General features: G+C 42.1%; 1 protein-coding gene across 1 annotated transcript in view; it reads left to right on the top strand.

The window, feature by feature from the left end:
• GARNL3 (GTPase activating Rap/RanGAP domain like 3) overlaps window positions 1-27,126 on the top strand; it is a 130,894-nt gene that overhangs the window by 52,631 nt on the left and 51,137 nt on the right. The window contains exons 4-8 of the mRNA XM_060101175.1: window positions 4,013-4,112; window positions 5,931-6,049; window positions 17,820-17,884; window positions 20,779-20,842; window positions 22,659-22,685. Of these exons, the coding sequence (XP_059957158.1) occupies window positions 4,013-4,112; window positions 5,931-6,049; window positions 17,820-17,884; window positions 20,779-20,842; window positions 22,659-22,685 (375 nt within the window). The remainder of the gene's footprint in view (window positions 1-4,012; window positions 4,113-5,930; window positions 6,050-17,819; window positions 17,885-20,778; window positions 20,843-22,658; window positions 22,686-27,126) is intronic.

Below are 27,126 nucleotides of genomic sequence, written 5' to 3'. Positions count from 1 at the left end.
AAGAGAGAGAATTCCTACTTTGTAGCACCTGGCCTTCTCCACCCTTTACTTGTACAATTTGTATTTGTACCTAAATGTAGGACTCTGCATTGTCCACACTGAATTTAATCTCATTAGTATGTCCTGTAATTGCTAAGTGTCAAGAGGTTTTTTTGACATCTTGATTCTGTCACCTGTCCTATTAGCTAACCCAGTGAGAATCTTTATATTACCTTCAGATGTGCTTATCCTGCCATCTGTGTGCTCATTCAGATTATTAATTAAAATGACTGTGACCCTCGGGTAGATCCCTGGAAACCTCCCTTACAGCTCACTTGTATGTATCAATTAGTATTTGGTGGAGCAGAGGGCACAATCTTTCAGCTTTTTATATATCTCCTCCTTAGCACGGGGAGGATTCTCTTACACACTGTTGGGGGACATGTAAATGAGCACAGTCTTTGGGGAAGGCAATTAGCAATCATTAAAAATGTGTAGGGCTTCCCTGGTGGTGCAGTGGTTGAGAGTCCGCCTGCCGGTGCAGGGGACACGGGTTCGTGCCCCGGTCCGGGAAGATCCCACATGCCGCGGAGCGGCTGGGCCCGTGAGCCTGCGCGTCCAGAACCTGTGCTCCACAATGGGAGAGGCCACAACAGTGAGAGGCCCACATACCGCAAAAAAAAAAAAAAAAAAAAAAAAAAAAATGTGTATATCATTTGGCCAGCAGTTCTACTGCTGGGATATGTATTGTAGCGTTATTTTAAAATAAAAAAATAAAACCACTTGGAAACAACATCAGTTTCCATCAGTAGAGGAATGATTTTGAAAATTATGATTTAGACACTGGAATGCTTAGTAGCTGTTAGAAAGAATGAGGTACAGGTAAATGTAATACCGTAGAAAAACATTTACCATACAGTGCTAGACATAAAAGCAAGTTCCAGAATGATTCGTATGATATCATCCCATTTCCTTAAAAACAACAAAAAAGATCAACTTGCTTGTCAATATTCAAGAAAATTTCCAAAAGGTTACCTAAGAATTTAATAGTAATTGCTTCTGGAGTGGAAATGGGAGGTCAGGAAAGAAGTTAGAGGACGTTAACTTTCTACCCTTTTATGTTTACATATTTTACACATCTGTACTCAACTGAAGTGTTTAATTTTTTTTAAAAACTATGTAGTTGTTAAAAGGAACAAGGTAGATCTGTAAGTACTAACAGAAATATTTCTAAGATTTCTTTTTTTAGTGAAAAAATAAGTTTCAGTGTAATACCTATAATACTATCCCATTTATGAAAACAGATTATGTGTATATATATACATATGTATGTAAATGTATGTGAATGTGTATACGTATGTATAGACACATTTTTGTAAATGCATAAAAAGATCTGGGACTATCCAAACCAATCTGGTAACATGGTTATTATATGGCAAGGAAGTAGATTAGGACATGGGGGTTGAGGGGAAAAAAAGCATTTTAATTTTTGTATGATTTAACTTTTTTCAACCAGCTTATATTTATATTTGCAATTCAAATTTTTTGGGTTTTTTTAATCCATCTTCTTTATTGTCAGTGTTCTTTCAGCAATTTAACCTAGAAAGTGAAGGAAAGTCAGTTTAAAAGCATTCATTCATTCATTAAACTCACTCTGGAAGAGGCTCTGAAAAATCACAAGCATTATATAAAACTGTGGATCTCATTTGTAGCCTGAGTGCTTGTGTTGTGTGGACTCCCTGCTTAAAGTCAAATATTAGAGAACATTCAGATAAAATGGGGGTGTTATACATAGATTTTGATTAAATTCTCTTCACAATATCCTGGCCATATACAGTCTTCATCCTTCACATCCCGCAAGTATAAATGTAGTTAAACAAAGCAAAACAAGGAAAGCAACAAGGAGCTTTTGTGGGCTTTGGAATTTGATGCAGAAATGATTCAGGATTTCTCAGTCTCAAGACTCATTCAACCCTGTGGGCATGTTCAGGCACATCTGCAGCATAGAAGAATTTGAGTTCATTACTGCATAATACCTTTTAGCAAATGATTATCTAAAAGGGATAAAATTAGTATGGGTGTTTGCAATGTTAAACTTTGATTGGAATATGTGCTCATCAGAATATTTCCTCCTAACATTCTTGTTGATGTCAAGTAAATACTGTGTTCCTGTGTAACTGTCACCTTAAAATGCTACAGGAAGTTTCTGTATCTTTGAAATCCTCTATAAAGTAGGCCATACTTAAAATAGTTAGGATTTATGGTGGTTATGTAAGAAGATACTCCTATACTTGGGAAATACACATTGAAGTATTTAGGAATAAAGGGCTATTATTTATGCAATTTAGCCTTAAATGATTTGGGAAGAAGTGTGTGTGTGTGTGTGTGTGTAGAGGGATAGAGAGTAGTGAACAAGTGAATAATGGGATAAAATGTTAGCAGTAGGTGAATCTGGTAAAGGGCATACAGATGCTTTTTGCACTCCTCTTATTCTTGCAACTTTTATGTAAGTTTAAAATCACTGCCAAATAAAAATTTATATATATGGGTGTGGGTGTGGGGGGATATATATATATATATATCGCTGATTTTTTTAAAGTCAAGAAAATTCAATAAAGGCATAATAATACTAAGAATTTTAACCTACTTTTTACCCCTTGATAGATTAAAAAGGCATAACATTAAGTAAAAGATTCAGAAGATGATATAATGGTTAAGATTTAAAAAAAGAAAAAAAACACTCTGACATTGGAACTGATTTGTTTTAGCTCCACTGCTTATTATTTCTGCAACCTTAGGCAACAAACTTAAATTATCTAAGCATCAATTTCCTCATCTGAAAGTAAGGGGATAAAATCGACTCTATCTCATGAGTTGGTGGAGATACTATGGAGATAATTCATGTAAAGTGTGTGGCCTAATACTTGGCACTTAGAGCTCTTTCCGTGAACATCATTATTTCCAGAGCAATGAGAAAGACAGAAAGCATCCTAATTCACTTTATAAAGTAATATAACCCTGAAAGCATGACAGAAATATATACTGAAAAGAAACCTAAAGATTCATCTCACCAACAAATATGATACATAAGTCATTTTTTTTAATCCAGCAATACAGTATATCAACAGAATACCTATAAGGGTGTCTTCCAGAAATCTAAGAACCATTCAGTATAAGAAGAGCCAATGGTATAATTTATTACATGACTATGATTTTCCCCATTTAACCTATTTGCTAAATAGTTGCCAAAAGAAAAAGCTTTCAGTAAAATTCAATATTCATTTCTGAGAAAACCGCTTTATAAACTTGGAATTGAAGGGAACTTCTTCAACATGATAAAGAAACTGACCACAGACATCCAGTAAATCACTAGAGCCATGTCAGAATGAGAAAAGAATGTTCCAGCAGTCTGTCTTACACACAGGGCACAATGTAGATGTCAATGGAGTTTCAAACTGTGTATTTAGTATGATTCCATTTTGGTAAGAAAAGTACGTATGTACATGTAGGGGAAAAATTTGAGGAAACCATATCAAATCATTAATAGCGATTATATCTTTGGATAGAGGATTCGGATTATTTGTTATGTTTATCCATGTTTTCCACATTAATTGAGTTACAGTAAATTTTTAAAATTCTACAAAGAATATGAACTCAAATAAGATGCTGCCGAGATGTGTTCCAGGTGAAATGTGCCTGTTACAGGGTAACAAACAGAAGGGCGTGCCTCTGCGGGCACCAACTCCCAAATGTTGTGGAAGCTTCAGCCCAGAAAGGAGAAAAACTTTAAACTCAAGTTAGAAATCGCTTAACTCGCTGGTTCACCTGGTGCTTTTTCCTACACCCCAAGGACCTTCAGAACGTTTCTATGATGTGGATTTTGACAGGTGTCTTTTCTAATGAGAACATGTGTTTACAGCCCTGTTTGTACACTTTTAACAGTGACTTCTCTGGTTCTTTGGCATCTGGTTCATTGCTACCTTGTTTACTTTCTAAATAAGCCTCTTAATGGCATAACTTTGTTCCATTACAGAATGCAACTGCTCTGCCAGGCACTTGGCGAAGGACAGACGTGCACTTAGAGAACCCAGAATACCACACCAGATGGTATTTCAAGTATTTTTTAGGACAAGGTAATTATGTCATTACAGTGGTTGGGAAGAAAGGATATTCAGAATGAAAATTAGTGTTGGTATAATTTCTGTTACCCTATATGTGTGAAACTTATCAGTTTAGGGACACTGAGGTCAGGGCATTTCATTTCAAGGTCAGTTGTAAGCTTTGTAGATTTGTAAGCTTTGAAGATTCAGCCCTAGTAGGTTTTCCTCCGTTTTAAATTTGTTATTTATATTTTATTTTTTATTTTTATCTTAAAATTTTTTATTTAGTTAGTTTTTGCTAGTTATTTTTGTCCCTGGGGAGTTAAAGAGGATTAGATAGTATGAATGAGTGATTTGCGAGATGAGAAGAATTTGCAGGGCACAAAACAATTTTAGACTTAAGAAGGCACTTACCCAGTCTATAGTGGGCTTTGAACACTTAGTTGAAGGCAGTGAGGGGGAGAAACGATTCCCTGAGCTCCAGGGCTAATGCAGAGCAGAGAGGCATTACGCTGTAGGCTCTGGTGACCAGGATTTGTTTATCACTTACCATGTGCCAGGAAATGTGCTCTTGCAAAGGCAGCTATGATTCCTGCCCTCATGGAGACTACAGACTGTTTGAATCCTGGTTCTGCCGTTATCAACATAGGGCCTTAACACTAGTTACTGCCACTTCTCTGAGTCTTAATTCCTTATCTGTAAAGTGGGGGTATTATTAGTACATACCTAGGAGGTTTGAACAGAAGTGTCAGTGAGGCACACTAAGCCTGGTGCCTGGCACATACCAAGAGCTCTGTCATGAATAGTGATGTACATTTGAAGTGAAGGGCTCATGTGAACATATATGGAAAGGTGGAAAACAGGAGCATGGTTAGCGACAGAAAGCAATGGGAATGGAAGAATAATCACTATGGCAGGATTAGAAATGGGTTAGATAAATTGCTTATCAGGCTAATGCATTTATTTATCTGTAGAAGGTGTGATACTTGAGCTATAAAATGAGAGTGAGCAGACCCAAATGATGTCTTTTTAAAAATCGGATACTGTATTATTCCAAGAAGTTCACTTATTTGGCAAGACATATCTCTTTATAAAGAAAGAAACTGGGGGGCTTCCCTGGTGGCGCAGTGGCTGAGAATCCGCCTGCCGATGCAGGGGACATGGGTTCGTGCCCCGGTCCGGGAAGATCCCACATGCCGCAGAGTAGCTAGGCCCGTGAGCCATGGCCACTGAGCCTGCGCATCTGGAGCCTGTGCTCTGCAACGGGAGAGGCCACAACAGTGAGAGGCCCGCGTACCGCCAAAAAAAAAAAAAGAAAGAAATTGGGGGAAAGTTGCTATCTTCCCAAATGCTTGAAAGCATAGTGCTTGGATGCCTTCAGCTGCCTCAACGGGCTTAAACAATAAGGGAGACAACAAGAGACCCAGAGGTAGGGCAAGCTCTGGGGTTGGTGGAGTCAGAGGCTTGGTGATGTCATCCATGCTGGCCTTCCTCAGGGTCACAAGATGGTTGCAGCAATTCCAGGCATCACTCCTAGACACCACTGTGTCCAGGGGAAAAGAAGGCCATCTTCAGGAGTGAGGAAGCCCTTCCAAAAACCCCTTGACACACTTTTCCTCCTGTCTCATTGGCCAGAATTGGGTCACATGTTCATTCCTGAGTCCATCCCTGGCAAGGGGAACAGGAGAGCATGATTAGGATAGAGTCACCAGGTTCTTTTCCGAACTGGGCTGGAGATTACTGTTCCCTGACCCTGTGGGAAGGGCTGGCTGCCACCTGCCATGCCCACTGCTCCCAGTGCCTGGAGGAGCCGGCTGCATCTTCACTGTTGTGAACCTGCCTCTTTTCCAGTCCATCAGAACTACATTGGAAATGATGCGGAGAAGAGCCCCTTCTTCCTGTCGGTGACCCTCTCTGACCAAAACAATCAGCGTGTCCCTCAATACCGTGCAATCCTTTGGAGGAAAACAGTGAGTATCAGACCTGCACCTGGAGTTTCAGCACCACTCCAGAGTTTAATCAGTGTCATTGTCAGCCTTTTTCTACTAGGGTTTTTGAGTTTGGCTACTGAGGATTATCCTGTTCACAGGGGAGACCTTCACACTCTGAGTTTAAGAGCAATTTTTCCTACATAAGCCACTAAGTAGACGTGTTCATTCCCCTCAATCTCTGCCCTCTCGGAATACACAACTATGTTATTATCGCTGTTACTGATACTGAAAGTGATGAGCTGGCACACCTTTAGCTAAAAGAAACAAGATTTAGTGGAGGAATATAATACTGTTACATGGGCACAGCCCCTGGGGGGCTCCTGTTTCCATGAGTCAGTTGGTCAACTGCTGAATCAGCTGTGCTTCTAGGATTTCTTTGAGGCTTAGCTCCTTTCATCAATTTCATGGTGTAGAAAAGCAACCCTAGATCTAACAAGTACCTGCTGCCCACAGTGGGCTCTGGACACTGAGCTGGGGACAGCGGGCTGAAAGCAAGCCCTTTCAACTCGAGGGTGCAGGTCTTTCTTTAGCTCAGGAAAGTTTTTTTTATGTTCATTGGTGTTGCTTCTTTTCCTGTTCTGAATTTTTTCTATTAATTCTTATATTCGACCTCTGTCTTTCATCTTTTACCTTTTCTCATTATCTTCTTCTCTTGTTTCTTTTTTTCTTTGCTTCTCAGAGAATTTTTTAGAGACCATATCAACACTAGAAAGAACAGAGGGTTTGGAGTTAAGCAAACTAGGGTCAAATCACCTCAATAACAAGCTCATTTTGTGTGAATTTGAGAAATTTGCTCATGCCCTCTGAGCCTCCATTTTCTTCTTTGTAAAATGGGAAAAGTTCTGGGCTATGGCTCACAGGGTGATGAGCACTAACAAGACTACCTGAAGTGAGATCTTGCTTGAAAATTTACCCAGTGTCCCAAATCGTCAAATCTTAAAACTGGTTAGGTGCCTAAAGGATAAGACATCTTATTCTTGAATTGGTGAGTATGGTGTATAATTTAAAAAGCAATAAAATAAACCACACTTAGAAAATGTTAGTTCTATTATTTTGCGGTCCCACCTGATGGGTACATTTGTTGAAATCCAGTATTTAAATAATTGCATGCTGATTTTTTTAATATATATATACAGCAGGTTCTTATTAGTCATCAATTTTATACACATCAGTGTATACATGTCAATCCCAATCTCCCAATTCATCACACCACCACCACCACCACCCCCGCCACTGTCCCCACTTGGTGTCCATACATTTGTTCTCTACATCTGTGTCTCAATTTCTGCCCTGCAAACCGGTTCATCTGTACCATTTTTCTAGGTTCCACCTATATGCGTTAATATACGATATTTGTTGTTCTCTTTCTGACTTACTTCACTCTGTATGACAGTCTCTAGATCCATCCACGTCTAAACAAATGACCCAATTTCGTTCCTTTTTATGGCTGAGTAATATTCCATTGTATATATGTACCACATCTTCTCTATCCATTCATCTGTCGATGGAGACTTAGGTTGCTTCCATGTCCTCACTATTGTAAATAGTGCTGCAATGAACATTGTGGTACATGACTCTTTTTGAATTATGGTTTTCTCAGGGCATATGCCCAGTAGTGGGATTACTGGATCATATGGTAATTCTATTTTTAGTTTTTTAAGGAACCTCCATACTGTTCTCCATAGTGGCTGTATCAATTTACATTCCCACCAACAGTGCAAGAGGGTTCTCTTTTCTCCACACCCTCTCCAGCATTTGTTGTTTGTAGATTTTCTGATGATGCCCATTCTAACTGGTGTGAGGTGATACCTCATTGTAGTTTTGATTTGCATTTCTCTAATAATTAGTGGTGTTGAGCAGCTTTTCATGTGCTTCTTGGCCATCTGTATGTCTTCTTTGGAGAAATGTCTATTTAGGTCTTCTGCCCATTTTTGGATTGGGTTGTTTATTTTTTTTTAATATTGAGCTGCATGAGCTGTTTATATATTTTAGAGATTAATCCTTTGTCTGTTAATTCGTTTGCAAATATTTTCTCCCATTCTGAGGGTTGTCTTTTCGTCTTGTTTATGGTTTCCTTTGCTCTGCAAAAGCTTTGAAGTTTCACTAGGTCCCATTTGGGTTTTTTTTTTGTTTTGTTTTTATTTCCATTACTCTAGGAGGTGGATCAAAAAAGATCTTGCTGTGATTTATGTCAAAGAGTGTTCTTCCTATGTTTTCCTCTAAGAGTTTTATAGTGTCCGGTCTTACATTTAGGTCTCTAATCCATTTTGAGTTTATTTTTGTGTATGGTGTTAGGAAGTGTTCTAATTTCATTCTTTTACATGTAGCTGTCCAGTTTTCCCAGCACCACTTATTGAAGAGACTGTCTTTTCTCCATTGTATATCCTTTGCCTCCTTTGTCATAGATTAGTTGACCAGAGGTGCGTGGGTTTATCTCTGGGCTTTCTATCTTGTTCCACTGATCTATGTTTCTGTTTTTGTGCCAGTACTATATTGTCTTGATTACTGTAGCTTTGTAGTATAATCTGAAGTCAGGGAGTCTGATTCCTCCAGCTCCATTTTTTTCTCTCAAGACTGATTTGGCTATTCAGGGTCTTTTGTTTCTCCATACAAATTTTAAGATTTTCTGTTCTAGTTCCATAAAAAAATGCCACTGGTAATTTGATAGGGATTTCACTGAATCTGTAGATTGCTTTGGGTAGTATAGTCACTTTCACAATATTGATTCTTCCAATCCAAGAACATGGTATACCTCTCCATCTGTTGGTATCATCTTTAATCTCTTTCACCAGTGTCTTATAGTTTTCTGCATACAGGTCTTTTGTCTCCCTAGGTAGGTTTATTCCTAGGTATTTTATTCTTTTCATTGCAATGGTAACTGGGAATGTTTCCTTAATTTCTCTTTCAGATTTTTCATCATTAGTGTATAGGAATGCAAGAGATTTCTGTGCATTAATTCTGTATCCTGCAACTTTACCAAATTCATTGATTAGCTCTAGTAGTTTTCTGGTGGCATCTTTATTATTCTCTATGTATAGAATCATTTCATCTCCAAACAGTGACAGTTTTACTTCTTCTATTCCAATTTGTATTCCTTTTATTTCTTTTTCTTCTCTGATTGCCGTGGCTAGGACTTCCAAAACTGTGTTGAATAAGAGTGGTGAGAGTGGACACCTTTGTCTTTTTCCTGATCTTAGAGGAAATGCTTTCAGTTTTTCACCATTGAGAATGATGTTTGCTGTGGATTTGTCGTATATGGCCTTTATTATGTTGAGGTAGGTTCCCTCTCTGCCCACTTTCTGGAGAGTTTTTATCATAAATTGGTGTTGAATTTTGTCAAAAGTTCTTTCTGCATCTATTTAGCTGATCATATGGTTTTTATTCTTCAATTTGTTAATATGGTGCATCACATTGATTGATTTGCATACATTGAAGAATCCTTGCATCCCTGGGATAAATCCCACTTGATCATGGTGTATGATCCTTTTAATGTGTTGTTGCATTCTATTTGCTAGTATTTTGTTGAGGATTTTTGCATCTATATCCATCAGTGATTTTGGTCTGTAATTTTCTTTTTTTGTAGTATCTTTGTCTGATTTTGGTATCAGGGTGATGGTGGCCTCATAGAATGAGTTTGGGAGTGTTCTTTCCTCCACAATTTTTTGGAAGAGTTTGAGAAGGATGGGTGTTAGCTCTTCTCTAAATGTTTGATAGAATTCACCTGTGAAGCCATCTGGTCCTGGACTTCTGTTTGTTGGAAGATTTTTAATCACAGTCTCAATTTCATTACTTGTGATTGGTCTGTTCATATTTTCTTTTTCTTCCTGGTTCAGTCTTGGAAGGTTATACCTTTCTAAGAATTTGTCCATTTCTTCCAGGTTGTCCATTTTATTGACATAGACCTGCTTATAGTAGCCTCTTAGGATGCTTTGTACTTCTGCGATGTCTGTTGTAACTTCTCCTTTTTCATTTCTAATTTTATTGATCTGAGTGAGTCCTCTCCCTCTTTTTCTTGATGAGTCTGGCTAATGGTTTATCAGTTTTGTTTATCTTCTCAAAGAACCAGCTTTTAATTTTATTGATCTTTGCTTTGTTTTCTTTGTTTCCATTTCATTTATTTCTGCTCTGATCTTTTTGATTTCTTTCCTTCTGCTAACTTTGAGTTTTGTTTGTTCTTTCTTTAGTTCTTTTAGGTGTAAGGTTAGATTGTTTATTTGAGACTTTTCTTGTTTCTTGAGGTAGGCTTGTATAGCTATAAACTTCCCTCTTAGAACTGCTTTTGCTACATCCCGTAGGTTTTGGATCGTCGTGTTTTCATTGTCATTTGTCTCCAGGTATTTTTTGATTTCCTCTTTGATTTCTTCAGTGATCTCTTGGTTACTTAGTAACGTATTGTTTAGCCTCCCTGTGTTTGTGTTTTTTACAGGTTTTTTCCCTGTAATTCATTTCTAATCTTATAGCATTGTGGTCAGAAAAGATGCTTGATATAATTTCAGTTTTCTTAAATTTACTGAGGCTTGATTTGTGACCCAAGATGTGATCTATCCTGGAGAATGTTCCATGCGCACTTGAGGAGAAAGTGTAATCTGCTGTTTTTGGATGGAATGTCCTATAAATATCAATTAAATCTATCTGGTCTATTGTGTCATTTAAAGCTTCTGTTTCCTTATTTATTTCCATTTTGGATGATCTGTCCGTTGGTGTAAGTGAGGTGTTAAAATCCCCCACTATTACTGTATTACTGTCGATTTCCTCTTTTATAGCTGTTAGCAGTTGCCTTATGTATTGAGGTGCTCCTATGTTGGGTGCATTTATATTTATAATTGTTATATCTTCTTCTTGGATTGATCCCTTGATCATTATGTAGTGTCCTTCCTTGTCTCTTGTAACATTCTTTATTTTAAAGTCTACTTTATCTGATATGAGTATGGCTACTCCAGCTTTCTTTTGATTTCCATTTGCATGGGATATCTTTTTCCATCCCCTCACTTTCAATCCTTTCAGTTACATACGTGTCCCTAGGTCTGAAGTGGGTCTCTTATAGACAGCATATATATGGGTCTTGTTTTTGTATGCATTCAGCAAGCCTGTGTCTTTTGGTTGGAGCATTTAATCCATTCACACTTAAGGTAATTATCGATATGTAAGTTCCTGTGACCACTTTCTTAATTGTTTTGGGTTTGTTTTTGTAGGTCCTTTTCTTCTCATGTGTTTCCCACTTAGAGAAGTTCCTTTAGCATTTGTTGTAGAGCTGGTTTGGTGGTGCTGAATTCTTTTAGCTTTTGCTTGTCTGTAAAGCTTTTGATTTCTCCATCGAATCTGAATGAGATCCTTGTCGGGTAGAGTAATCTTGGTTGTAGTTTCTTCCCTTTCATCACTTTAAGTATATCATGCCACTCCCTTCTGGCTTGTAGAGTTTCTGCTGAGAAATCAGCTGTTAACCTTATGGGAGTTCCCTTGTATGTTATTTGTCGTTTTTCCCTTGCTGCTTTCAATAATTTTTCTTTGTCTTTAATTTTTGTCAGTTTGATTACTTTGTGTCTTGGCATGTTTCTCCTTGGGTTTATCCTGTATGGGACTTGCTGCACTTCCTGGACTTGGGTGGCTATTTCCTTTCCCATGTTAGGGAAGTTTTCGACTATAATCTCTTCACATATTTTCTCGGGTTCTTTCTCTCTCTCTTCTCCTTCTGGGACCCCTATAATGCGAATGTTTTTGCGTTTAATGTTGTCCCAGAGGTCTCTTAGGCTGTCTTCATTTCTTTTCATTCTTTTTTCTTTATTCTGTTCCGCAGCAGTGAATTCCACCATTCTGTCTTCCAGGTCACTTATCCGTTCTTCTGCCTCCATTATTCTGCTATTGATTCCTTCTAGTGTAGTTTTCACTTCAGTTATTGTATCGTTCATCTCTGTTTGTTTGTTCTTTACTTCTTCTAGGTCTTTGTTAAACATTTCTTACATCTTCTCGATCTTTGCCTCCATTCTTTTTCCGAGGTCCTGGATCATCTTCACTATCATTATTCTGAACTCTTTTTCTGGAAGGTTGCCTATCTCCACTTCATTTAGTTGTTTTTCTGGGGTTTTATCTTGTTCCTTCATCTGGTACATAGCCCTCTGCCTTTTCATCTTGTCTCTCTTTCTGTGAATGTGGTTTTTGTTCCACAGCCTGGATTGTAGTACTTCTTGCTTCTGCTGTCTGCCATCTCTGCATGCTGGGGGTTTTTTTTGTTTTTTTTTTTTGCGGTACACAGGCCTCTCACTGCTGTGGCCTCTCCCGTTGCGGAGCACAGGCTCCGGACGTGCAGGCTCAGCGGCCATGGCTCACGGGCCCAGCCGCTCCGCGGCATGTGGGATCTTCCCGGACCGGGGCACGAACCCATGTCCCCTGCATCGGCAGGCGGACTCTCAACCACTGCGCCACCAGGGAAGCCCTGCATGCGATTTTTATCTCAGCTACGTAGTGTATCAAAATTGCTATGTAGGGCTTCCCTGGTGGCACAGTGGTTGAAAGTCCTCCTGCCGATGCAGGGGACGCGGGTTCGTGCCCCGGTCCGGGAAGATCACATGTGCTGCGGAGCGGCTGGGCCCGTGAGCCATGGCTGCTGAGCTTGCACGTCCGGAGCCTGTGCTCCGCAACAGGAGAGGCCACAGCAGTGAGAGGCCCGCATACCGAAAAAAAAAAAATTGCTATGTAGCTCTTTTTGGAAAAGAAATTAGCAGAAACTTAAAAGAACAATAATTTTTTTTTAACTTTTAAAATTTTAAACATCTTTATTGGAGTATAATTACTTTACAATGGTATGTTAGTTTCTGCTTTATAACAAAGTGAATCAGCTATACATATACATATATCCCCATAAGGAACAGTAATTTTTTATACACACATACATACACACACATTTGCATGCATGCATACCTATATTGCAATAAAGTAGCAACTTCAAAAAGCCCAGAAAGAATTTCCAGGAACTACTACAGAATAAACTGTGTCTAGGAACTTTTTGTGATGATTAAAACTAGTACTAGTAATAACAATAAAATCTAACCTTTATTGAGCATTACTGTATGCCAGGTAAGTCCTCCAAATGCATAGGTGTTATTATAGTCTAGGGAACTTAAATGACATAACTGAGGGAGGTGGCAGACCAGGCACAACCCAGGACTACATGCTGAGCTGTCACCACTGTACGTAACTAATTCTATATGTGATTCTTTGACTCATGCTGTCACTCTCCCTATCCTGTGAGCTCCATGAAAGGAGGGGACATACTGCTTTGTCCTCAGTATCCCCACCAGCAAGCCCAGTGCCTGGCACATAGAAGGAGATCGATAAATATCTGTTGAACGAATTCATGAAATGATTAATAATGAATGAATTGAAGTCCAACTTAACATGTGCTCTGTTACCTCTATGTATCTAAACTTCTATTTTATGTTTCAGAAATTTTTCTTTCTTTAAGCAGGTTTAAGGTAAAAATCTGATCTAAAGTAGTTAGGTCTTACTCGTGAATTATTTCCTGCAGACAAGTTTTGGCCTTACCCCTCTCCCCGTGCCACTGCATTTGGGGTCAGTCTTGCCATCAGCATGGCTGTCCTTGAAGCAAGTTTAAGCGTCAGTTTTAGAAGATAACTCTGGAGAACAGGTGCCAGTTTTCCCCAAGTGCATGATCATCTCTTCTCCTTAGTCACCTACTGAGAAGGGCTGGTGCCTTCGTCCAAAGCCTCTTATTTTCTGCACCAGGAAGGCTGTTTTCTGGCCCCCTCCATTTTTTTTTACTTATTTTTTTTTATGTTTGCCTATTACCGTATTCCAGTCTCTTCTGGCTCAAATATTCTCTTCGGATGACTCTGTCTCTTTTGGACAAATAATCAGCCTTTCCGATTTCACTCCCCTAGCCCTGTTTCTCCTGAAGTAAATGTTTGGGTATGTGAAGAGAGGGTCTCTGAGGCCTCGTGGTGGTGGGAGGGGAGGACCTGGGATCCACCCGGGGCCCTCTGGGCTCTTTCTGGTTTCTGCTTTGAAGGAGCAACCCCTGAGGTGTAACTGGTCTCCTCCGGCTTTTGTGGGGGGCTCACTGGAGCACACCTGTCCCTGAAGTCCGTGTCCCAGCCGTTTGCTCCGTGTAGTGAAGTCACTGTGCATGTGAACACTCTCACCTGACCCCAGGTCTCTGCCGGTCGCCGAGCCTCTCGGAAGTGCTGCACTCTCTCAGCCCTGGGTCAGACGGGAGGAGGCGGGAGCATCGTCTTAGGCTCGGGTCTCTAATCTTGCTGGCCATCCCTGCTGGAAGCTACCAAGTTACTGCCCCTCACTGTGTTCAGACAGGTTCTACCTGGACTTCAGGACTCCTCTGGAAGGCCATGCCTGGGAAGTGAGCCTCTAGTCCAGGTGCCTGCAGGTCTTACCTTGATGTGCTTACAGCTTCCCCACCCCTACCCCTATCAAGGCCTGCCCTCGGAACGGAGGCATCAAGGGCCCCAGCACCTAACCCCTCAGCTTCCCTGTCTTCCTCTTCCTTCCTTCCACTGAGGCAAGGGTCCGTGTCGCACTTCTGCTGCCTCCTTCTGGAAGAGATTTTCTCAGTCCTATCTTCTTCCTTCAGAAAACAGTCACTTCACCTCCTCACCTGGGACAGTTGCCAGGTACTGGGGCAGGAAGAGTGGGGCAAAGGCAAGGGGAAGTTTTACTTCTTTTAATTTCCAAAGCTATTGTCTGTATTACATTATAAATTGTGATGAGCACTCTGAAGGACACGAAGACAGAGAACGAACAATACAGAGGCCTGCCCAAGTGGGATAGTCCAGGGAATGCTTCCTGAGGAGGTGACATTTAAAGAGACCCACAGGATGAAAGGGAACCAGCCACATAGAGAGTAGGGGGAGGGGTGGGGGGAACGTTCCAGACAGAAGGAACAGGAAATACAAGAGAAACAGGAGCCTTCTGGGGATGACTCTTGGATGGTGAGAGAAGTCAGGGAGGTGGGATTGAGACCCAGGACCACCATGGAGGCAGCATGGGGTGGGCAGAAGGAGCATTAATCCCCTTCTTCTGAGAAGTGCCAATGCCCAAACCCAGAGCCTCTTCTCTCGGCCCTAAATTACGTGCAGGGCCGGGTAGGTGTTTGCTGCCCACTGAAGGGCAATGAGGAGATGAACACATCAAAGCAGAACATCGGCGTCAGGGTCAGTTATTGAGCCCCTGTTGGCCCAAAGCCAGCGCTGGAGGCTGTGGGGAATCCAACAATGCCGGTGACTCAGCACTCCCTCCCTCCCCCCATGAGCTCACATTCTCTCATTAAACAGAAACACAGCTAAACGTATAAACCCTGCTAGAAACTGTCTTACACATCTCTGGCTGTGTTCCTTCTAAACCCAAAGAGAAAAAATGACTCACACTTGTAAAAATTCCATCCAGACAATACAGCAAGTGAAAACGAAGAGGATCAGGGCTTCCCTGGTGGCGCAGTGGTTGAGAGTCCGCCTGCCGATGCAGGCGACACGGGTTTGTGCCCCGGTCTGGGAAGATCCCACATCCCGCGGAGCGGCTGGGCCCGTGAGCCATGGCCGCTGAGCCTGCGCGTCCGGAGCCTGTGCTCCGCGACGGGAGGGGCCACAAGAGTGAGAGGCCCGCGTACCGCAAAAAAAAAAAAAAAAAGAAGAGGATCAAAATCCAACTACCCAGTGATAATCACTGCAGTGTCCTTCTCGACATCTGTCCATACACACACACACACACACACACACTAAATGGGGTAATGTGGACACGCACTTCTGTGTCCTGCTCTGCTCACTTAGTGTTGCCTGATACGCACGTGTATTTGACTCTCCCTGTGCATTTTTTGGTTCCACTGAAAACAGAGAACTGGAAGGTGTTTTTTCTAGAACAGCAACCCTGGAAAGCCACACAAAAAAAATGACGAGAAGGAAGAGCTTTACCCCTTTATAGTGAAGAAAAATACAGATCCACAATCCCAAGAGCCCTGGGTTTCACATCCATTTCAGCAGCTTGTGACGATGTTACCAGCACCCAGGCAGGGCTGGATCCTCCCTCTCCCATTCCATACATTCCCCCCAAAGCTGCTCCAGTCTTCTCTTAAAAGCTGCCTTTGGTGTGTTTGGTGAGAAGAAAGGGTAGACAAGCAAGGTCAGATTCAGGACCCTGTTCTAGACGGGTTGGCATCCCACACAGGTGACCACAGCCTGAGGTAAGCTGGGGCCGGTGAAAAAGTAAGGCCACAGGACTAACTCAGGTTTCAGTGGGTGGGTCATGTGGAATTTGAAAATGCATATTCCTATCATAATATTTATATGTAGAAAATTTTTTAACTCTACGTAATGCAAACTACAAAAAAAACAACCTAAATTCCTTGGTTAGTAGAGAATCCAAAAGAAGGGCTCTACCTAGTGCAACTTCTGACACTTAACTGGGAAGGCATACTCATCCCCAGCCTGGAGTAGGGGTGAGAATATCCAGTTCTCCAGGGCCCTGAGTGTGAAAGTTTAGTTTGCCAAAAGAGATCATGGGCTTGAAAAGCTTGGGGGACTCCACTCCGTGCCATTGGTCAGAGCTCGGACACATGAGTTTGCAGGTGTGTCCTGAAAACACGAACAAACTTGCCTGATTCCTACAAGGAATGTCCTTTCCCTTCTCTAGCTGTTTGTGCTGCCAACTTTATTAATAGTCATAGTTAGAAAGGGAATTTTATATGTGGACTGCGTCATAATCTCTTTTGCTAAATAAGCATGTAGTATAAATCCTTTGCGAATTATAAATCTGTATCGTCTCTTTCTTGGAGATTGTAAAAGAGACTAGCCCTCATCTCTCCTGGGTGCTTAGACATGGAACTGAGCCATCAGGCAATCCTTCCTTCATTCTCTTTCATTCAGCCAGTATTGATTGAGTACTTCCTATGAGTTGGTCACAATGGGTACTCATGCAGAGAGGAAGAAACAGACTTTAAATAAGTAAACACAGACAAATATAAAAGTACACATTATGAAAACTTCTCTGAAAGAATCAGGTGATTTCTAGTTTAAAAACTCTTTGACCTGGAGGAATCACATTTAGGTCCCGTTGAATGTGTGGAGACAGTTTTCTTCTTCTGATCTTTGAGGCTGATCCATTTCTTGGCTCAGAGACCAAACCCCCTTCTCCTCTGGTTCAGACGGCTCATCTGCTCATCACAGCACCTGAGACAGCGCGGACCCAGCAGTCCAGACGCTGAAGAGTAATGCTTAAAGCATAAATGCCGGGACTTCCCTGGTGGCACAGTGGTTAAGAGTCTGCCTGCCAATGCACGGGACAAGGGTTCGATCCCTGGTCCAGGAAGATCCCACATGCCAAGGAGCAACTAAGCCTGTGCGCCACAACTACTGGGCCGGCATGCCACAACTACTGAAGCCCACGCACCTAGAACCTGTGCTCCGTAACAAGAGAAGCCACCACAATGAGAAGTCTGCACACAGCAACGAAGAGTAGCCCCCGCTCACAACTAGAGAAAAGCCCATGCACAGCAGCGAAGACCCAATGCAAAAAAAAAAAAAAAAGAAAAGTGTAAATGCCAGGTAGGGGGGAATGGTGGAAGATGCTGTCAAACCTCAGTAAGTGTTTTTCTAACATAGAATGTATTTATATATATGATGAAAAATGAGAAAGACTGGACATGGGTTTCTTTTAAATGACCAGGTAAGACTCTCTCAGAGGTGGAAATTGCCAGACTTCTCACTGGTTTGCTGTTTTGACTTTCCAGGGTACCCAGAAAATATGCCTTCCCTACAGCCCCACAAAAACGCTCTCTGTGAAGTCCATCTTAAGGTGAGTACAAATGAGCAGAAACCCAACACCTGGCACCCATAAATGGGTTTTTTCCTGTGATCATTCTGATGTCAGCTTGCTATTTCCTTGGGCCTTGGCATTATACTCAACATTTTGCTAAGCCCTCAACATGCATTACCTCACTGAATCTTCACAGCAGCCCTATAGGACAGATAGTGTTATTATCCCCATTTTATGGATGAGGAAATAGAGGCCCAGAAGGACAAAGCCAAGATCACACTGCTTGCGTATAGTAGGACTGAGGCGCAAGTCCAGGTCTGGCTGCTTCCGAGCTTTGCTCTCAAGCATTTGTGTTCTGCATGCGTCACCTGCTTCTTTTTTCCGGCACGCATGCAAATATTTTGGTTTCTTAAAGAAAATCAAGAAATTTTTTTCCTTTCATTTTTCTGGTTTGAAATAGAACTCAGATGTCAGCAAATGCTACTCTGAGAAGAACGTGCTTATTCTTCACCAAGAGAAAGTTAAATGAATGGAAGGAACCGCTCGCTGCTCGGTGCTCAGCTGCCTCTCGTGCCCCCATCTTTCCACCTCCCTCTCATCTCTCCCCCATGTCGGGTGGCAGCCCCCCCTCGGGAATGCCACCACGCAGGTCAGCCTGTTGCTCTGTCACCAGCTAAGATGTTACATCATAGTAACAGTAGCTTCTGTTAGTCAGGTGCTGTGCTAAATGCTTGACAAGCATTCTCTTGGGGAATCTTTGAATCAGCTCCATAAAGTAGATCTATTACCACCACCACTCCACATAGGAGGAATCGGAGCCTCAGAGAGGTGAAGAGATTTGACAAAGGTCTCACAGCTGGTAAACCACAGAGCTGGGAATTAAACCTGGGTTCGTGTGATGCCAGGGCTTGGGCTGTCAACCACTAATGCCATCCTGTGTGAATCTGAGACCTTATCCTGGTGGCCTGGTGATTTAGTCTTTATTTATCTGCAACTAGGTGGTGGCAGGAGGTGGTGTTTTTTTTTTTGTTTTTTTTTGTTTTTTTTTTTTTTTTTGCGGTATGCGGGCCTCTCACTGTTGTGGCCTCCCCCGTTGCGGAGCACAGGCTCCGGACGCGCAGGCTCCGGACGCGCAGGCTCAGCGGCCATGGCTCACGGGCCCAGCCGCTCCGCGGCATATGGGATCCTCCCAGACCGGGGCACGAACCCGTATCCCCTGCATCGGCAGGCGGACTCTCAACCACTTGCGCCACCAGGGAGGCCCAGGAGGTGGTGTTTTTGATGTTCCCACCCACGGCTCGTACTTGCCAGGATGTCCGTTAGAGTGACAAACCTGACTGTCAGTTAGGCATTGCAATTGGCTGATGAAAGGGTCCTGAGATTAAGAAGTAAAACATTTCATATCTCACGTTCAAGCTTGACTTCGTCTTCAGATTGCAGACCTTCTCCCCTCTGCTCTAGGCCCCCTGATCTTTCTTCTGGCCAGTCTGAAGCCCAAGCTAAGAGGGCATCAGTGCAGAGGTTAACCTTTTTCTTGAGCACAGAAGTATCTTGCTGCTTCTAAACCTTAACTTGCTTTGAGAGCAATAGTTTGAATTATATTGACTTAAATTTCTGTGACTCCTTTTTTCTTCTTCTTCTAAAATGAAGTTTCTCCAGCTCCTTTCTTCTGTATATTTAAAGACCAGGGATTTCACTGAGTTGTAATTTCATTTAATTGTCTGAGTAGGCCTTCACTTTTCAGTCCTCCACTCATAGCCAGAGCAAGCTGCAGCAAGAGAGTATTTTTAAAGTTGCGAAGATTAAAACTTCTACAGTTGCTGCCAATAGAAGGAAAAAAAATATATATATATATATATTTTTTTTTTGCGTTTTTTTTGCGGTACACGGGCCTCTCACTGTTGTGGCCTCTCCCGTTGCGGAGCACAGTCTCCAGACGCGCAGGCTCAGCGGCCATGGCTCACAGGCCCAGCCGCTCTGCGGCATGTGGGATCTTCCCAGACCGGGGCATGAACCCGTGTCCCCTGCATCGGCAGGCGGACTCTCAACCACTGCGTCACCAGGGAAGCCCAGAAGAAAATATTTTATCTCTGTTTGTTACAATCATGAACTTGGAAACTTTAAAGGAAATTAAAATATAAATACTATGGAGTCAGATAAGCCTGAGTACACATCATGGCTCCACTACTTCACAGCGTTGTTATCCTGGACTATTTCTTTAACTTCTGAGCCTCAATTTACTCATCCTTAAAATGGGGATAAAATAGTACTTGCCTCATAGAGATTAAATGAGATAATCCATGTAAAGCATTTATCAGGGTGCCTGGCATATAGTAAATACTTTGTAAATATTAGCTATTATTTTTACCTTTCATTTACAAATATGAGGATTCTTGCTGAAAGGGGCCTTAGACATCGTCTAGTCCAATTTCCTTGTTTTACCTCTAGAGGAACTTAGCTCAAGGAAATTCACGTTGCTTGTCCAAAGCAAAACGTAAAAGAACAATCCTGCTAAGGACAGCCTTTTGCCCTAAGTGGGAGAGGAATTGCCAAAGGAAGAAAGACATGTCAGGTCATCTTAATTACATTTCATTTTATCCTTAATTGCTATGTAAATGTCAGTGAATCACTTTTTTAGTAAATAAAAGTAAGAATCATGGAGATTAGTCAAGGTTGCCTGAAACAGATGCTCTCAATTCCCCCCTCCCTCTCTTACTCTGTGAGTGTGCCTAGGGTACAGCCACTGCGGTCGGTTACTCGCGTATGTTCCTTCACTGATCACTCCTTGTTGGTCTGTACCTCCTGTGGCCCTTCAGGGAGTCCAGCTGTGATTTTCCAGGAAGTAATACTTAGCTTTCCTGAAGACCTGGGAGTGGCTCCACATTACTTAAGTTCCCTCCACAATGCAGCTCACTCTGTCCATTCTATTTCAGTGCCATGAATCTGGACAAATTCGAGAAAGGCCCCAGGGAAATTTTTCATCCTGAGATACAAAAGGTAACAGAGAATTTTGTGCTTCATAATTGTATAAATTTGATCACAGTGTTAGAACTGACAAATCATCAGTGATTCTTCGCCTAGGATCCCAACCAGAATCACCAGTGGTTCTCATCATGGAGAACCTCCCACCCGACATTCTGATGCAGTCAGTCTAAGATAGAGGCTGGGAGACTGTCATTTTCAGAAATTCAGAGGATAGAAGATGTCCAGAAAGCTGTTCTAGGACTTACCATTAAGGGAAAGCAGTCCGCCTTGGGAGAAAAAAAATTTAGAGTCATAAACTAGGTAACAGTCCATCAGAAAAATGTCAGCCAAACTTTTGTCTTGCAGTTGCAATCAATTTGGCTTTGAAATCATCCCCTTGAAACATAAACACAGCCATCACTAATGGCGTGACAGTTGTGTGTTAGAGCTGAGCTTCGAGGAGTTGGCCTGCCAGGTGGGGTGACACAGGAAGAGGCTAGAGAGGCAGGTTGGGCTCCGTCTAGGAGACAGCAGGGAGCCAGTAGAATCTTTAAGCAAAGGAGCATAATGCTTAAATGTGCTTTTTAGGGAAATAATTCAGGCAGTATGAGAAGGATGGATGGAAGCGTGAGCGATCTTTGTGTGCATACCTTCACGATACAGTTAGCTTTTATAATAAGTTACTGGCTCTCAACTTAGCTTACCAGAATGTATAGAATTGTGAATTCCCATGTCTTTTGTTCTAATTTAATTTTTAAAATAGTATTTGTACCCTGACTCAACCCCAGAGGGAACTGAGGCAAAAATGGATGTGTTAGGTTAAACTTTAAGCAACTTTAAGCCATAATGTGCTTAATAGTAGTTCCTTATAGCCACCTTAAAAACAAATTAGAATTATAAATTCAGTACCAGTGTGCCCTTATTACTTAATTTGTACCAGTTATCCTACTCAATCCTTTCCTTCTTAGAGCCTGGACCCCCAGACACTGGGGCCAAAACCCACGAGCCTTTTGGATGCTTCCTTCTGCATCTTGCTGCTGATCAGATCCCGTCTGCCCAGAGAGGTTACCCCTGCCTGGCCATCCTTATCTGCTTTGTCTCTCCCACAAAATGAGACAGGACAAGAAAACGAGATACAGCAACCTTCTGCCTATTTATATCATCACTCTATGCCTGTTTTTCACCAAACAAAAGACACTTTCACACTCTCCCTTCCATTCATGAGCTTTCCCTCCATCCTCTGTGGGTGTGAGCATCCAAATGTGTGTGTGTGTGTGTGTGTGTGTGTGTGCAACTTACCAGCAGTAGTTCCCCTGCTGTCATCAGGTGTCTGTAGATTTCCCTTAGGAAGGCTTGAGTAACAGGCTTCCAGTGCAGGGAAAAGAGTTCTTACAAATCACTGGATCCAAAAGGTAAACAGAAAATAAACCAACTACACTCTAAAGAAGGCATCTTTCCACCAAAGGTGGGAAGGTGGCTGATGCTGTTTTAAAATATTATTTGTCTGTTTCTGCTGCCCTTCTGTGTGACATTTTTCTTGGGCGAAATCTTCCCAGAAGCGGCATATGATCATCTGGCTTTAAGTGGTTAGAGAAACCTGGGCATCTGTGTGTTTCTTCCCATCGCTATGCATCATCTTTGTTTCCCGATAGTTGTGGTATAATATGCCTTTCCTAAATGACCAGGTATTGTATAAAAATCTGTAGAGCTAAATTTGAATATTTTAAGCACTTCGAAGGGGAGAAAAGTGGTGTCAATGTCAGTAGACTGAAGCTTGGCTTTCACAGAAAGTCAACATAAAATGACCACCATTCAGCATGGACATAACTTTTCGAACTTCATTTGACAGGACTTGCTGGTTCTTGAAGAACAAGAGGTAAGTAGTCTCATGAGACTCCTGGTCCTGCCGCTCCGACTCCATATTTGTAAACGAGCTTTCCCTTCACCAGGAACACAGCCCTTTCTCCCAGGCACACCTCTCTGTGGATTTGCACAGAGAGAATCTCTTATCACTGAAAGACTCCACTGACATGTTTTCTTGGGTGTATTTCAGAACTTTCTATACAGCTAGCCGTAAAGATAGAAAAACAGTCAAGCTGCTTAAATCTGCTTGGAAATATTCGAATGTTAACCTCATGATCAGGGTAAGGAATTAGGTTTTTGTTTTCATTCAGTTAAAGCTAGTGTACTTTATTAGCACACTCGACTTACAGAATGCCATATTATTTGCATGTTTCCATTTCCTGTTGTCCCACTTTTAAAAAAAAATATGTTGGGTTTTCCAAGTCCGTAACTAACAGAGAGAAATATCCGAAATATTATCAATAGACAGTTGAGTAGATCAGTGGAGTGTGTGTACACTGTGCCTCTCGGTAAATGGCAGTATCATCCGTACAGTTGCTCAGGCCAAACTTGGAAACATCCTTGACACCTCTCCTTCTGTCACAACCCCCATCTAATCCATGAGCACATTCCATGGACATGACTCAATGCCTCCACCACCACCGCTCGAACCCCTCGACACCAGCCCCACCGTCTCCTGCCTGGACTCTGCAGCTCTCCAGCTCTTCTCCCTGCTTACTCTCTTGCCCTCTCTTCTAGTTTTCATAGAGTATCCAAACATGCCAGGCCCGGTCCTCCCTACGAGGGCCTGCGTGATATGGCTGGTGCCACCTCTCCATCCTCTGCTCTGCACTAAGCACACTGACTTCCTTCTTCTTCCACCTCCTCAGGAAGCCCGCTCTTCCCACCGCAGGGATGCTCCTCCCAGGTGTCTCAGGGGTCACACCCTCACTTGATTAACATCTCTGCTCAGCAAGGCCTTCCCTGGTCCCCTGTTTAAGACAGCACACCCTGTCTGTCACCCACCGCCCTTCTCACTGCTTTGTTTATCTTCTTAACACATGGATTTCATTTGTTCCGTTTCTATCTGTTGCCCCCATTAGAATGTAAGCACCATGAGAGCAGGGACTTATTCAATTTTGTTCACTGCTGTATCTTCAGAGCCTAGAACTGTGCAGATAGAGGACACAGAGTAAATATTTGTTGGTTGAATAAGTGAATTATGTATTGATTGAATGAATTATGAAATACTATGATGCCATTAAAAAGAGTGAGGTAGACCTCTATTTACTGGCATGGAAACATTTCCACGACATAGTATTTACTGACAAAAAAGCAATTCACAGGGCAATACTTACAGTATAATCCCAGTTGTTTTTATAGACACAGATTTCTATGTGTATTCATTCATTCACTCCTCTCCTCCATTCATTGATTCAACAAATGTTTACTGAACTCTGACTGTGGGTGAACCGTGTACTACTTGAGGCATTGGGGATACATTGCTGAACAAGAAAAGGTCCCTTCTTCATGGAGTTTACAATCTGGTGGGCTAAGACCAACTAAGCAAGTAAATAAGCAAACATAAACACGGTACTATTGACAGCCCCAATAGCTGTGGGGAAAGTAAACAAGGTAGGTGATGTGGGGCCAGGAGTAGGTTTTATATGTTAACCAAACAGGGAGGGTTTCTCTGAGGCAACGGCATCTCAGCTGATTCCTGAACATGGTGATGTAAATGCAAGGAAGGAGGCTGCTTTGGGCAGGTTCATGGAAGTGTAAGGTGGGATGAGGCAGAGAGCAGGCAGAAGGAGACATCTACATTTTAATCTACATATTAACCATGTATGAATCATGCTTTTTGCTAAAGAATCCATGAACTCCACATGTAGTTTGTAAAAGGTAAAAAATAAAAGTCATACACATTTCTGACAAACATTTGAAAAATACAGAAATGCACAAAAGGCATAAAGAAAATATCACCTATAATCACGGAGAAAACTAGTATTGGTATAGTATCATATTTTGATATATGTTTGTTATATTTTATATAAAATTAGGATTATACTATATATAGTTTTTATGTCTCAAAATTACTCACTAATTCACAAATATTTATTGAACACCCAAGAGTGCATGCACCTGCCCGTTGTGACAAACAGTACAGAAATTTGTCAATGGAAAATATGAAAGCTCCCCCACTTCGCCACTTCCGCCCTCCCTTGAAGAACCACTGTTTGCTGTTTGGTGTATATCCTCTCACACTTTTCTTTGGATCTCCCAAATTTTGAAAAAGGAGTAGCTGATCTCTTTATTTCTCAATTTTATTTCCTTACTAAGGGGGTATTTGCTAGAAGCAACAAGAGCACTCATGACAGTGTACCTGAAGAGGTGTGAGCAGTGGTCAGCATCCTTCAGAGCTTCTCTGAGAGCTGTGTGGCCAGTGCACTCTTCTTTAATCCTGCCAGCTTCTTGACTTTATCTCAATTCCACCCAATTATAGTGATAATCAGCTGCAAAGACGGGCAGGGAAAAAATTAGTAAACAATACTAGTGATGTTTTTGAAAGGTTAGCTATTTGGTAAAGTGTTGTTTGGTGTCCTGAAACCCAAGTTTTATTTGTCCACTGTGTAGAGAGCGCCCCCTGCCCCCGCCAGGAGAGAACGTGGCATCCCAAGTAAACACACGTGGAGAGGGTGACAGATGTGTAGGAACATGTGAATCACAGAAATATGGAGACATTGCCTAAATAAGAGTAACAAGGAACGGGGGGCATCCAGTTTTGAATCAGGACATCATTTCTTGATTCCAAAAGATTCTTCTGGAATCAATGGGACGTTAGTCTCCCCCTTATACTTCACTTTCTTCAGAAGAAATATAATTCCTAGCATACTATTAATTTCCAAGAATGTGACTATACATTGGTTATAATCATGTTGAGTTTTGTCTCAGGAAATTTAGAACTTAAAAATTTAAAGTCCCATACAAGTAGGCATTACAAATATGACCTTATCTCTATGGTGAGTGTCTGAGCAGGACTGAAGTTCTGAGAAAACCAGTTCCCACAGATTCCCTCCACCAGTCACCTCCCTCCAGGGGCCCAGGTATGGTCTTGGGACTTCGAATACTCCCTCCCATCCCCCAAGTAGCAGCCAGCCTCATGAAGCACTGATGACGTTAGGTTCAACACTTCGTTAAAATATGACCCGTGGTGGTCAGGTAGCCCCAAATCAAATGAAGCCCTCCTCAAACAGCCCCTCCTAAAAACTATCTCCTCAAAAAATATAATGCATCTGTTCAGCGATGCCTTGATTTCTGGAGATAGGAGAAAACTCTGTTATACATTGACATCATTTGGGAAGCCCGGGAAATGAAATGACCAAAATGAGACCCCATAAGGAATTGCAAGTACTTACCAAGGCCTTGCAACACCGGTCTTTCTGGAGCCTCCCCCTGAAGTGTGTGAGTACCCTCAACAAGGGTACTGATGCCAGTCACAGAGCTGCCCCAACAAAGCTTTTGAAAGCTTCAGCAGTGATCAGGCAGCAGTGGGTCCTATTTCTGCTTGTAACTCTTAGCTTCGCTCAACTCAAAACCATCCTGAGAAGACTCTCTCACTGCGTTGGAAAGAGCAGTGGATCGAAGGTCAGGAGACCCGACTTCCAGCCCCAGTCCTGCCATCCACTTAGTACCAGCCTTGGGCAAGTCTCGTCTTCCCTGGGCTTCAGTTGTCCTGTCTGTAAAACGAAAGCTATGGATTCAGTGGACCATAGGGTCCCTTCTGGTTCTAACAGGCTGTTAGTTCATGGCTCATGGCTCATCGCTCCGGTCACTGACCCAGTCTTTCTGCCCTTGGCTTGCTAGCTGTCAGCTCAGCTGGACCTGATCCTGGGCCTCCTGACCGTCTGCTGGTTGGTTCCTCTAGTCCTGTGGTTCTCAAAGTGGGGTCCCTGGGCCGGCAGCATCATCGTCACCTGCGGACTTATCAGAAACACAAATTCTTGGACCCTACCCCGGACCTGTGGAATTGGAGACCCTGGGAATGGGGCCAGCAATCTTTATTTTAACAAACCTTCCAGGTGATGCTGATGCCTGGTCAAGTTTGAGAACCACTGCTTTAGTCTCTGCACTGTTATTCTAAGAGGGTCATCTGTTAGACCCCAAACTACTGTAGGTGCTTGTTAAGGGACCTCTGAGAATGGAAGCGGTGCCAGAGTCTTAGAGACATGTGATTGATGTCATATTCCCAAAGGAGAGAAAGAAGAGCTACAAAAAAGCATAGAACCCTGAAGTGGACAGAAATCCGTGACAAAATCCTAAGAAATTTACCAAAAACGGGTTTGTGATGAAGAGGTGATCATTTGGAAGCAGCTTGTGAAAAATAAGTTGTATCTGACCACTTGTGTTTCTTTTCTCATTTATTACACAATTATGCCGTGAATATTTATTAACCCTCTCCAATATACCCAGCACAG

This window comes from Mesoplodon densirostris, chromosome 6, assembly GCF_025265405.1.
Source record: "Mesoplodon densirostris isolate mMesDen1 chromosome 6, mMesDen1 primary haplotype, whole genome shotgun sequence".
In the NCBI taxonomy this organism is placed as follows: Eukaryota; Metazoa; Chordata; class Mammalia; order Artiodactyla; family Ziphiidae; genus Mesoplodon; species Mesoplodon densirostris.
The sequence above is the reverse complement of the archived record's forward strand: the minus strand, read 5'-3'. Positions and strand labels throughout refer to the sequence as shown.